The sequence below is a fragment of the Typopeltis vanoorti genome, chromosome 1 (genome assembly GCF_054136105.1).
Source record: "Typopeltis vanoorti isolate ZY-2024b chromosome 1, IOZ_Tvanoo_1.0, whole genome shotgun sequence".
NCBI lineage: Eukaryota > Metazoa > Arthropoda > Arachnida > Uropygi > Thelyphonidae > Typopeltis > Typopeltis vanoorti.
In genome coordinates, this window is record NC_143549.1 from 189,319,583 (window position 1) to 189,331,924 (window position 12,342).

Here is a 12,342-nt window from a genome sequence, read left to right on the forward strand (position 1 = left end):
GAGGTGCCATATTATTAATTAATTTTATATACATTGCCAATTAGATTTAAATAGTACTCTGCACGAGTGCATAAGTAATAATCTAGTCACTGCACATGCACCTTTAGTAATTCTACATCTTTATTTTCTTAGATGACTGATAGTACTCTTCTTAAATTAAACTTTAAAAAACATTTTTTTCTCTAAGTCACAAGTTTATAGAACTTAGCTATGGATAGCTGAATGGTTATGCACTTGAGTATAAGATATATAAATCTGTAATATTCTTATATTATGTACAAGGCACATTAACTTCTTAGAAATTATGGCAATCACAAATCTGAAAATCTTGGCATGACTTCTGTATCAATTACATAAGAAATGTATACTATGCTTCATGTGCAAGAGTATGCATATGGAAGTAGCTGTAGCCACTATAATGTTGCACACAAGTGAGGCATTTCAGTAATGATGTCTGTGACCAACTGAAAAGTTGAAGCAACTATACAAGGCACCACATACAGTATTTTTTTTCCTCCAGATATATTTTAGTTTAATTCTATAATACACTACTGCACCCATTGAGGGATTCCATTGTATGCATGCACCCTAACTGTATGTGATTCCTAGTACTGTTTGAATTAACTGTAATGACGATGTCAGTGATATTTAGGATGAAATATTTACTTATTAAAAAATCTTATTACTGTGGTTACGTGTGTATGTTTAGTGATGAATGCTCCACAGGTTTCATTATACAACAAATACAAGGCACCTGTGTTTTATTTATTTATTATTTTTTTGTATGTGTAAGGAAATCCGACAAAGTGGATTTTAAAACCAATTTTTTCACATAACCTCTTTTTTATTGTGAAATTCACTCCATGAATTTCACATAAACACAGAAGTCAAGAAAATACTCAGGTTGTGACCTATTCGTCAATACTAGTTTCAGTGATATTTCAGCCTTAATTATAAAAACTGTAATTAATACTTTCCTGTATTCTGGCAACATTACATTGCCATCATCAGCAATCACAAAAAACAATGATATGTTCACGCAGGCACTAACACTGGGCAAATGAAGCTGAAGAAAGCCAAAGTCAGGCCTAGAATCTTAAATGGCACCCACTAGTAAGCTAAATTGGGTAGTGTTGGTTGTCGGACTGAAGATCCAAGGCATAATGCTTCTCAAATTTGGGACAGTCTCATGCACCCATGAGACTTGGAAAGGTTTGCAAAGTACTTTAGGGCTGAGCAAGATTAGAGGAACAGCCTTTCATATTTGTCTTTGTTTTGATGTAAGCTACTCTATTACATGAGACTGCTCCAACTTTGGGAAAGATTAAGCCTTGCATCTTCAGCCCAATGGTCAAGACTACCCAATCTAGCTCATTAGGGGGTGCTGTTTAGGACTCAAGGCCTGACTGTGGTTGCCTTTCTTCAACTTCATTTGCCCAGTGTTAGTGCCTGAATGGACATGGTTCATTGTCTTTTGTGATCCCTGATGATGGCAATATAAAGTTGCTGAAATACAGTAAAGTATTAATTATGCATTGACAGAAATAGAAAATTATGAACACAGGTTTATTTTGCTTATCATTACCAAAATTAGGATTACAAAACCTATATTACTTGACCATGACAGCCTATTGACAGGCTAATAATCATAATGTTTCAACAATTATAATCATACACAGAAGTGTATATTTATATATTTTTCTAATTTATTGGTATTTAAATAATATCAAAGCCTACCTTGGATTACCAGCATAACTCAGCTGAGGAGGACGAACACCAAAATGCACAATTTCTGGATAAACTTGACCTTTTGAATCACACTGTTCTCTGTCAAGTTGATCAATACGTAGTGAACATGGTTTCATTCCTGGACAAGTTCCAATCATGCCCTTAACTTCATCAGCAAAATCTTGCCATTTGTATTGGTTCATATGCACTAATTCTGATAGCATATCTGGATCAACCAAAGGTTTATTACTATTCAATAAATATCGTAATACAACATTCATAGAGAGCAGTTCTTTGCCTTTATCTGAAATAAACAAATATATATAATGAATGTATAAAAGAAATACAACAAATATGAAAATTTCTCAGCAACTACAATAGTAGCACAGTTATACTGAAAATTAGTACATGTCCCACACCTTGCTGAATCAGGTTATTGTTATCAGATACTTATTATAATAAAATATGAAATTCCAAAACCTACTATGCCACATTTAGTTGCAGAGATAAATTTTCTATCTAATATGATCGGTTCATTGTAATTAAAAATTTTATTTCACACAAATAATGCAATATCATTATGGCCAGAAACTCTGATGCTATGTAACTTGTGACAATGTTATAATACCAAGAAATATTATGCCAACAATGCAATGGTTAAAAGTTTGATTATAATTATGCAAACCAACTATGCACAAGTGGGATCATCTGTCCAAGTGGGATCCAGGAGTGTGAGAGAAAAGCTCTGTCACCTCTATGTGAAAATTAGTAATTCATCTTAAAAAGCTCATATAAACATATCATAGAGCTAAAAGTCATCATATGGTCCTCAATATATGAAAATTAAACAATTCTGTGGATTCTGATAAAGTGATTTAGACCTTAGAGCCTTAAGAGACCTTATGACCTTAAGAAAGGAAATTACGATGGTTATAAATTATTTCACACTTTACTAATGAATCATTTAAAATCTAATTATGAAAGATTTCAAGACAGGAAATAGATATGTGTTATTTTTCTAAAAAAATATTCCTAAAAAAAAAAAAAAAATACTACATATATATTGGTGTATATTTTTGCATGCAACTAAATTTAAGTTAAATTCAATAACCTGATATATTTGAATTTTATGTACAATACTTAAAATTAGAATCTTGTTTATTAAAATGTGTTTATTCTAAAAATTAGAATAAACAAAGAAAATGTGTTGAATAATTTGCAATTGCAAATATGAATTAGCATCATCTAAATCTATGTACTTTGTAGATTATATAACCACGTAAACACATAAAAATGTAATTATTATTATTATCATTAACATTTAACCTCCATGGAGTCAGAGATTCATCATGGGAGGTATACACTATTGCACACAGTGCTCATCCAACTGTGCTTTAGACTGATTCAATATGTCTACATTGAATCAGTTTAACAAAGAACCTACTCCTCACTCTTCTGCTCACACCCTCCTTATACAGTTTCCAGTGATGGCCTCTTGTTCTACCTCCTTCCGAGATTCTATAAAAAATCACTTCCATGTCGACACGATAACAACCTTAACTAGCTTATATTTCAAGTCTGTAAGTCTGCAAGATTCTCTGACTAAATTGAATAGCTGTTGTAATAGATGTGGTATGAAGGTCAGCAATAAAAAGACAAAGACAATAAAAATAGGCAAAATCATTGAAAATGTCAACTGTGTTGTGAATGGAGAACCTGTGGAACAAGTAAAACATTTCAGCTATTTAGGCATGATTTTTAGTGAAGATGGTAAATTAAATATGGAAATAGACAACAGAATCAATAAAGCTGGTATAGTAGGAAGTCAATTGAATAAATTCATATGGAATAAGAGAAAATTAGTCGGAACACCAAATTAGCTGTATACAAGACAGTGTTCAAACCAGTTTTAACTTATGGATCTGAGAGCTGGGTCAGAAGTAAAACACTTGACCAAAGACTAGAGACCGCAGATATGAGATTCCTGAGAAAGATTAGAGGCGTGAACACCAATGGCAATATCATATTAAAAACAAGGATATTAGGAAAGAACTTGACATTGTCGACATCCAGGAATGCGTTAGCAGAGCTAATCTCAGGTGGTATGGTCATTTAAACAGAATGGGCGAGGAAAGATTGGCAAAATAAGTATTCTCTGCCAGGATGGCAGGAAAACGATCCAGAGGAAGACCAAGATATAGGTGGATTGATACGGTACAAAGTGCCTTAGATGACAGAAATATAAGATCTGATAATATTGGAGTCTTGACAAGTAACAGACTGATCTTTAGGAAAATTGTAGATAGGAAGTTAGTAATGATGTAAATTTTTCATGTAGTACTATTGTTAAATATAGGATTTTTATTAATTTAATCCTGTATATAGAAATTATCTCTTTATTTTTAACAATTATTTCTTTAATTCCCGAGTGTACCTATATATTATTATATGCACAAGGGTTCACTACGATTATATACACATACATAACACATAAACAATATATATACACTTCAAACAAATATTACATAACTAACTATAAATTAATTGGATCCAAGGCCTTTTAAAAATAAACTTACACTTAAGACTAGACTAAACACTTTATTTTCACAATGACAAAATGTTCATGGCCAGTTTCTCTTTCTGTCAAGGCCCTTTTCCAAAGATATACGACTTTATTCTTAATTTTCACAGGATCCTTTTTCTTCACTCATGTAGCACACATTTAATTCTTCCTGACTTAATTCTGTCTCCTTTCCAGTAGAAATAATAGTTAGATCCGCCTCCTGTAATACAGATGAAACTTCCTAATCAGAGTTTTCTCGAACATTCCTTTAGAACGTAAATAGCAAATTCTTCTTTTATTCACTAAAATGCTTATTGACAGTCTTAACTCTTCCAATTAAAAAAAAACTTACAGTTCTACGATTTCCTTTTCGGAATCTCTTATAAATATTCCAATTAGGGTTTCCTCCAATATTCCTTTTAAAACGCCTATAGCAATATTTCCCTTTTATTTATCAATACTTATTCCACTTTGAAACTTAATAGTTCCATGATTCCTTTTTCGGAATATACTATTAATTTTCCTCTGACTGTCACATAAAAAAAAACTCAACTTCCTCTGAATCTAAATATCTGCCAGCCTGTGTTCTAATTTCCTTCCGAATGCTGTCTTGTTTACAGCCGTTACACTGATACCAAATGCTTTCCTTGTCAGGTGTCAATCACACATCAAACTTCTTGGTGAGCATGCGCACTCCTTGAAAATAGCAAGCGAGAAACTAAATACTGTATAATGGCTGACAAGGTTGTTTCCATTAGCGACAAGAGAATGTCTTCATAAAACACAAAACTTAATATTTGAAACTACTATAAAAATTTTTAAAGTAATACAACTATTTAAATCTGGTAAGTACATAAACTTTTTAACTGCTTTACATATCACTTTTGACAAAACAATTTCCATAACGGGCACATCGCAAGTGTCGACAATGCGTGCTATGAAAACAAAACTAATAAACATACTAACATAAACAATACGTAAAAATATTCAGAATTTTAAATTATGATTATTTTTACATCAGTTTCATCTTTCTCTGAAAATTTTTTTTTTTTTTAAATTTTAAATATTAAACCTATATCTAACAAAACTTTTAATGCTTATTCCTAGATCTTAAAAAATAACATGATTCTTGCTGATCATTATTTACACTCTTGTAATCACTGGTTTCAGAATCATCTGATGCTAGAGATGATTCAGAATTTACATCTTCTAATTTACTATACTTACAAATTTCATTTCTATACTTTTCAAATATATCATTTAAACTACTTGAATTATGCTCTAAATCTACAGAATCATCACTATCAGAATCAATTTCTACAGGCTTCTGAGATTCTACAGGTTTCTGAGATTCTTTATCCTTGCTAACTAAATTAGAGGTATTTTCACATTCCTCTGGTTTATTTAACTCTATATTAACTAACCTATGGTATTCTGCTATTATTTCATCTGTGTTAGAGTCTATTTGATTATCTTCACTCTTATATTGTACATTATCTGATTGTGTGTCTTGGGATTTCTAAAATTTCCTGCATTAGGTTTTGTTTTACCAAAATTTAATTTTCTCCTTTGCTGTGTATTTGAATTATGAGCTTTGAAACTATTTCCTTTCCTACTATTTGATTGTGAATGAGATGCACAATTAGTATCAGGAAAACAACAATCATCTTTCAATATTTTATTCATATTGTCTCCTAATGTAACTAAATTTCTACTCCCTAAAAAATACTTTTTTAACCTATCAGAATGTACATTTATAATTTTACTAGGATTTTTGACATCTTGAATCCTAAAATTCACAGGAGAAAATCTGTCTAAAATTCTATATGGAACTAAAGCTTCCCTTCCTAATTTCCCAACTCTTTTTATACTAGATTTATCATCTAACAATACTAAATCACCTGGTGCAAATGACTTATACTTTCTAAAACGATTATATACTGCCTAGTTTTCTGAGAACTTAATCTACTTATTTCACCTACTAATCTATGAGTAGTGGACAATTTATCTACAACTGTTTCAAGATACTCATTTATGTCATTGTATCCTGTATTAGGAATGACTGAAACAAGTTCATTAGGAAAGATTGGATCAAAGCCATATAAAGCAAAAGATGGTTTTTCTTTGACAGAAGAATGAAAAGCAGATCTGCATGCAAATAATGTTGGAGAAATATGTGTCCCAAGTGTTTTAGTGTTTTAGTGTTTGCCAGATTGGAAAGTATTTGCTTTATATTTTTATTCAGCCTTTCACACATACCATTACACTATGGGTGGTAAGGTGTTGTAAAAATCTTCCTAACATTGAGTAATTTACATAACTGTAACAACAATTCAGATGTGAAATTTGCTCCTTGATCTGAAAGTAAGGTCTGAGGAGTTCCATATCGAGTTCCATATCTACAAATAATCATATTCAAAAACTTTCTTGCAATAGTCTTTGCAGTTTGATCCTTCATTGACACTGCTTCTGGAAATCTAGTTAGCATGTCTATAGCTGAATGATATAATCACGTAATCACAAGAAAGATATTTATTTAACCAAATATTTCGGTCTGGAAATAGCAGACCATCGTCGGTGGTATTACAAGAACAGTTTAAAAAATATACAAGCTAGAATACTAACAATAGATCGTTGAAATTAGAACATGCCGCGTGATGTTATATCACTAAGTATGAAACGAAATATTTTGAAGTAGAAACATGATTGAATTTGCTATTAAAAAAAAAAAAAAAAAAAAAAAAAAAAAAAAAAAAAAAAAAAATTAATGAGTAATCTTGATTAGGCTTTCCCAGATTTTTGATATAGATATGCAGTCATTACGATTCAGGTTGGGATGATGGAGCAAGGCCTCCACGCTTTCCTTGAACAAACGTTCGAACCTATAACGGGATCTATGTAAGAGGCGCGTTTTGGACCAAAGGATGCTGTGGTCAGTTTCAATCCCGTGTTGAGCCAAACCAGACTTTTCAGGTTTATTGTGAAGAATGGATGATTGATGTTCTTGGATTCTTTTTTCAAGAGAACGTCCAGTCTGTCCAAAGTAAGAGAGATCACAGTTGCAAGGAATTTGATAAACTCCAGGAAGAGATAAAGTTGAGCGTTTGTCTTTAGGAGAAGGAAAATGAGAAGACAATTTGTTAATAGGAGAATACGTAGCTATTAAATCATATTTCTTCAAAATTCTTGCGATAGGTTCTGAAATACCGGAGATATAAGGAATAGGTACTCGACGTATTGAATCTTTGTTGTTTTGTGGAGGATTATAAGATGTAAGAAGACGTTGAATACTTTTTTCAGAAAAGCCATTGAGTTTCATGTGTTGCTGGATAGTAGAAAGTTCTTTCTGTAGATAATCAAAAGTAGAACAATTAGTTTTGGCTCTTTTGATGAGACATTTTATAATTCCTGTTTTTTGACATGGATGATGGGCTGATTCTTTCAGAATATAACGACCTGTGAATGTTGGTTTCCTGTATACTGTAGTTGTAAGAATATTTGAAGATGATCGGATGAGGAGAACGTCTAAAAAAGATAACTGGTTGTTTTCTTCTAATTCCATAGTAAACTTTATGCGATGATGTAAGGAATTAATACTGTTTAAAAAGGAAGATAAAGTGTTTTTACTGTGAGGCCAAATAGCAAATATGTCATCTATATATCTTACCCAAAAAGATGGTAGAGGGAAACTAGATGTGAAGAGGACTTTTTCTAAATGTTCTAAATAAAAGTTGGCTAAAGCTGGAGAAAGAGGACTTCCCATGGCTGTTCCTTCTACTTGGCTATAAAATTTGTTTTGACATATGAAATAACCAGAATGTATAAGAACTTTCTACTATCCAGCAACACATGAAACTCAATGGCTTTTCTGAAAAAAGTATTCAACGTCTTCTTACATCTTATAATCCTCCACAAAACAACAAAGATTCAATACGTCGAGTACCTATTCCTTATATCTCCGGTATTTCAGAACCTATCGCAAGAATTTTGAAGAAATATGATTTAATAGCTACGTATTCTCCTATTAACAAATTGTCTTCTCATTTTCCTTCTCCTAAAGACAAACGCTCAACTTTATCTCTTCCTGGAGTTTATCAAATTCCTTGCAACTGTGATCTCTCTTACTTTGGACAGACTGGACGTTCTCTTGAAAAAAGAATCCAAGAACATCAATCATCCATTCTTCACAATAAACCTGAAAAGTCTGGTTTGGCTCAACACGGGATTGAAACTGACCACAGCATCCTTTGGTCCAAAACGCGCCTCTTACATAGATCCCGTTATAGGTTCGAACGTTTGTTCAAGGAAAGCGTGGAGGCCTTGCTCCATCATCCCAACCTGAATCGTAATGACTGCATATCTATATCAAAAATCTGGGAAAGCCTAATCAAGATTACTCATTAATTTTTTTTTTTTTTTTTTTTTTTTTTTTTTTTTTTTTAATAGCAAATTCAATCATGTTTCTACTTCAAAAAAATATTTCGTTTCATACTTAGTGATATAACATCACGCGGCATGTTCTAATTTCAACGATCTATTGTTAGTATTCTAGCTTGTATATTTTTTAAACTGTTCTTGTAATACCACCGACGATGGTCTGCTATTTCCAGACCGAAATATTTGGTTAAATAAATATCTTTCTTGTGATTACGTGATTATATCATTCAGTCTTATGTCGCAAGTATCCTTAAAACAACAAATTCTTATCCTTCACGGGGAAAATGCTACCAAAATAACTGGTAAATTAGGAAAACTTTCAGTTATACAAGGTAGGTTACAAGCAAAGATTAATTTCTTAAAAAAGTGCCGCGACAACAAGATTATTCCCAATTTCGCTAAGATTAAAGAAACAATAAAATCTCCTGGAGCTCATAATATTTACCGGAACACAAGTTTATCTCTAATCCGTAATCAACTTAAAGCTGCTAAACGTGATCTTGCTATTCACAGTCATCAGACTTCTGATTTACGCACCTATATATCCACAAATTTGGATCCACATCTTTCTCACATAGTTCTAAATGTAGCTAAACGTTCTACTCAACGTGCTTATAATAAACTAAGTCAACATCTTAACCGTAAATATGAGGCTCTTTCGTCTAAACAATCCAAGCCATTCATAACTCCAGATAATTGGATTGTAAATATATCCGGACGTCCTTTGACTAAAAGCGAAACCCTCATCCTTTCAAAAGGACATGATTTTTCTATTGTTCCAAATAAAATACCATATCTAGATTTCCTAGTTAACATTGAAAGGAATCTTAATCATCTAACCAGCGATAATGCTAATGCTCTTCGCCTAGAAGTCGCTTCTTCTCTACTTAAGGCTAAACTTCCTCCTTCTAACATATCTCCTTCTGAAATGAAATCTTTACAGTCCTTGAGAAAAAATAATCACCTCATTATCACTAAAGCTGACAAGGGAAAAGCAACAGTAGTTATGGACTCAGTAAATTACAGAAGAAAACTTTCTCTTTTGCTTCGAGATCGCTCCACATATCAAGAAATTGATTATAATCCAACCAACAGACAACTAAAGAAATTAAATTCTCTCCTTGATGAAGTCATCAGTTTGGATAAAGACACAATTGAAAGACTTAAAACTCATTTTGCAAGACCTCCTAGATTTTATGGCCTTCCAAAAATCCATAAGATTGACTATCCTCTTCGTCCAATAGTAGATTGCATTGATTCTCCTACTTACCGTATAGCTAAATATCTAGCTAAATTACTGAAATCTTACATTGGCAACTCGAGTTCTTTTTTAAAAAACTCCTCAGATTTCTTAGAAAAATTAAAAGATGTCTCATTACAACCTACAGATCTTATGGTTAGTTTTGATATAGAATCTTTATACACCAATGTACCTCTTAAGGAAACTTTAAAACTACTTGCTGACATCTTTCCTCAAGATATTATAAAACTATTCGATTTCGTTATACATTCTGGTTATTTCATATGTCAAAACAAATTTTATAGCCAAGTAGAAGGAACAGCCATGGGAAGTCCTCTTTCTCCAGCTTTAGCCAACTTTTATTTAGAACATTTAGAAAAAGTCCTCTTCACATCTAGTTTCCCTCTACCATCTTTTTGGGTAAGATATATAGATGACATATTTGCTATTTGGCCTCACAGTAAAAACACTTTATCTTCCTTTTTAAACAGTATTAATTCCTTACATCATCGCATAAAGTTTACTATGGAATTAGAAGAAAACAACCAGTTATCTTTTTTAGACGTTCTCCTCATCCGATCATCTTCAAATATTCTTACAACTACAGTATACAGGAAACCAACATTCACAGGTCGTTATATTCTGAAAGAATCAGCCCATCATCCATGTCAAAAAACAGGAATTATAAAATGTCTCATCAAAAGAGCCAAAACTAATTGTTCTACTTTTGATTATCTACAGAAAGAACTTTCTACTATCCAGCAACACATGAAACTCAATGGCTTTTCTGAAAAAAGTATTCAACGTCTTCTTACATCTTATAATCCTCCACAAAACAACAAAGATTCAATACGTCGAGTACCTATTCCTTATATCTCCGGTATTTCAGAACCTATCGCAAGAATTTTGAAGAAATATGATTTAATAGCTACGTATTCTCCTATTAACAAATTGTCTTCTCATTTTCCTTCTCCTAAAGACAAACGCTCAACTTTATCTCTTCCTGGAGTTTATCAAATTCCTTGCAACTGTGATCTCTCTTACTTTGGACAGACTGGACGTTCTCTTGAAAAAAGAATCCAAGAACATCAATCATCCATTCTTCACAATAAACCTGAAAAGTCTGGTTTGGCTCAACACGGGATTGAAACTGACCACAGCATCCTTTGGTCCAAAACGCGCCTCTTACATAGATCCCGTTATAGGTTCGAACGTTTGTTCAAGGAAAGCGTGGAGGCCTTGCTCCATCATCCCAACCTGAATCGTAATGACTGCATATCTATATCAAAAATCTGGGAAAGCCTAATCAAGATTACTCATTAATTTTTTTTTTTTTTTTTTTTTTTTTTTTTTTAATAGCAAATTCAATCATGTTTCTACTTCAAAATATTTCGTTTCATACTTAGTGATATAACATCACGCGGCATGTTCTAATTTCAACGATCTATTGTTAGTATTCTAGCTTGTATATTTTTTAAACTGTTCTTGTAATACCACCGACGATGGTCTGCTATTTCCAGACCGAAATATTTGGTTAAATAAATATCTTTCTTGTGATTACGTGATTATATCATTCAGTCTTATGTCGCAAGTATCCTTAAAACAACAAATGTCTATAGCTACTAGAATGTACTTATTGCCCTTTTTCGTAATTGGCAGTGGACCTACCACATCAATAGCAACAGCCTGAAAAGGTCTAGTTGGAATTGGAAATGGTTGTAATGGAGCTTTTCCTCTAAAAGGGGATCTTATTTGGCACTTATGGCATGATTTGACATATTTGAGTATGTCACTCTTCATACCTTTCCAGATGTAATGATCCTTTATTCTTTCCCAAGTTCTAGAAAATCCTTGGTGTTCTGCCAAGTCAGCATCATGGAAAGTGTACATAATCCAAGGAATCATTTCAGTTGGTGCCAATATTTTCACTTTAAACCTTTCTTCTTCCATTTATCTAAATAAGAGTAACCCATCTTTATCTAAATATAAGTTTTCCAGGTTTAAAAATGTATCCAGTTGAGTCTCACCCTTCAATACTGCTTCATAAATAGTTTTAAGTACAGGATCATCTTTCTGAGCTTGGACAATCTTATCCTTTTCCCAAAATTTGTGAACTAGGTTCCTTATTCTTTAGAGTCTCAATATTAAACACTTGATCATTATCATCAGTGTCTTGAAAAACTTCAGGAGACTGCTCTAATTTTCCATTGTCACCTGATGTCCTGTCTAAACAGCATTCTAGTCCACAAAAGGACACTGTATTATCAACAAAATTGCAAGCAAAAGCATGACGTTTCAGAAAATCAATTCCAAATATTACTTACATTTGGATTAGATGTTTCTGGAAGAACTATTAATGGATAACAAACTTTGA

General features: G+C 32.5%; 1 protein-coding gene across 4 annotated transcripts in view; it reads right to left on the reverse strand.

The window, feature by feature from the left end:
• The window catches only part of drosha (ribonuclease 3 drosha), a 454,213-nt gene that overhangs the window by 264,567 nt on the left and 177,304 nt on the right, over positions 1–12,342 (reverse strand). For all 4 annotated transcript variants that reach the window (XM_090395920.1, XM_090395901.1, XM_090395928.1 and 1 more), the window contains one exon: positions 1,738–2,032. In XM_090395920.1, the coding sequence (XP_090252046.1) occupies positions 1,738–2,032 (295 nt within the window). The remainder of the gene's footprint in view (positions 1–1,737; positions 2,033–12,342) is intronic.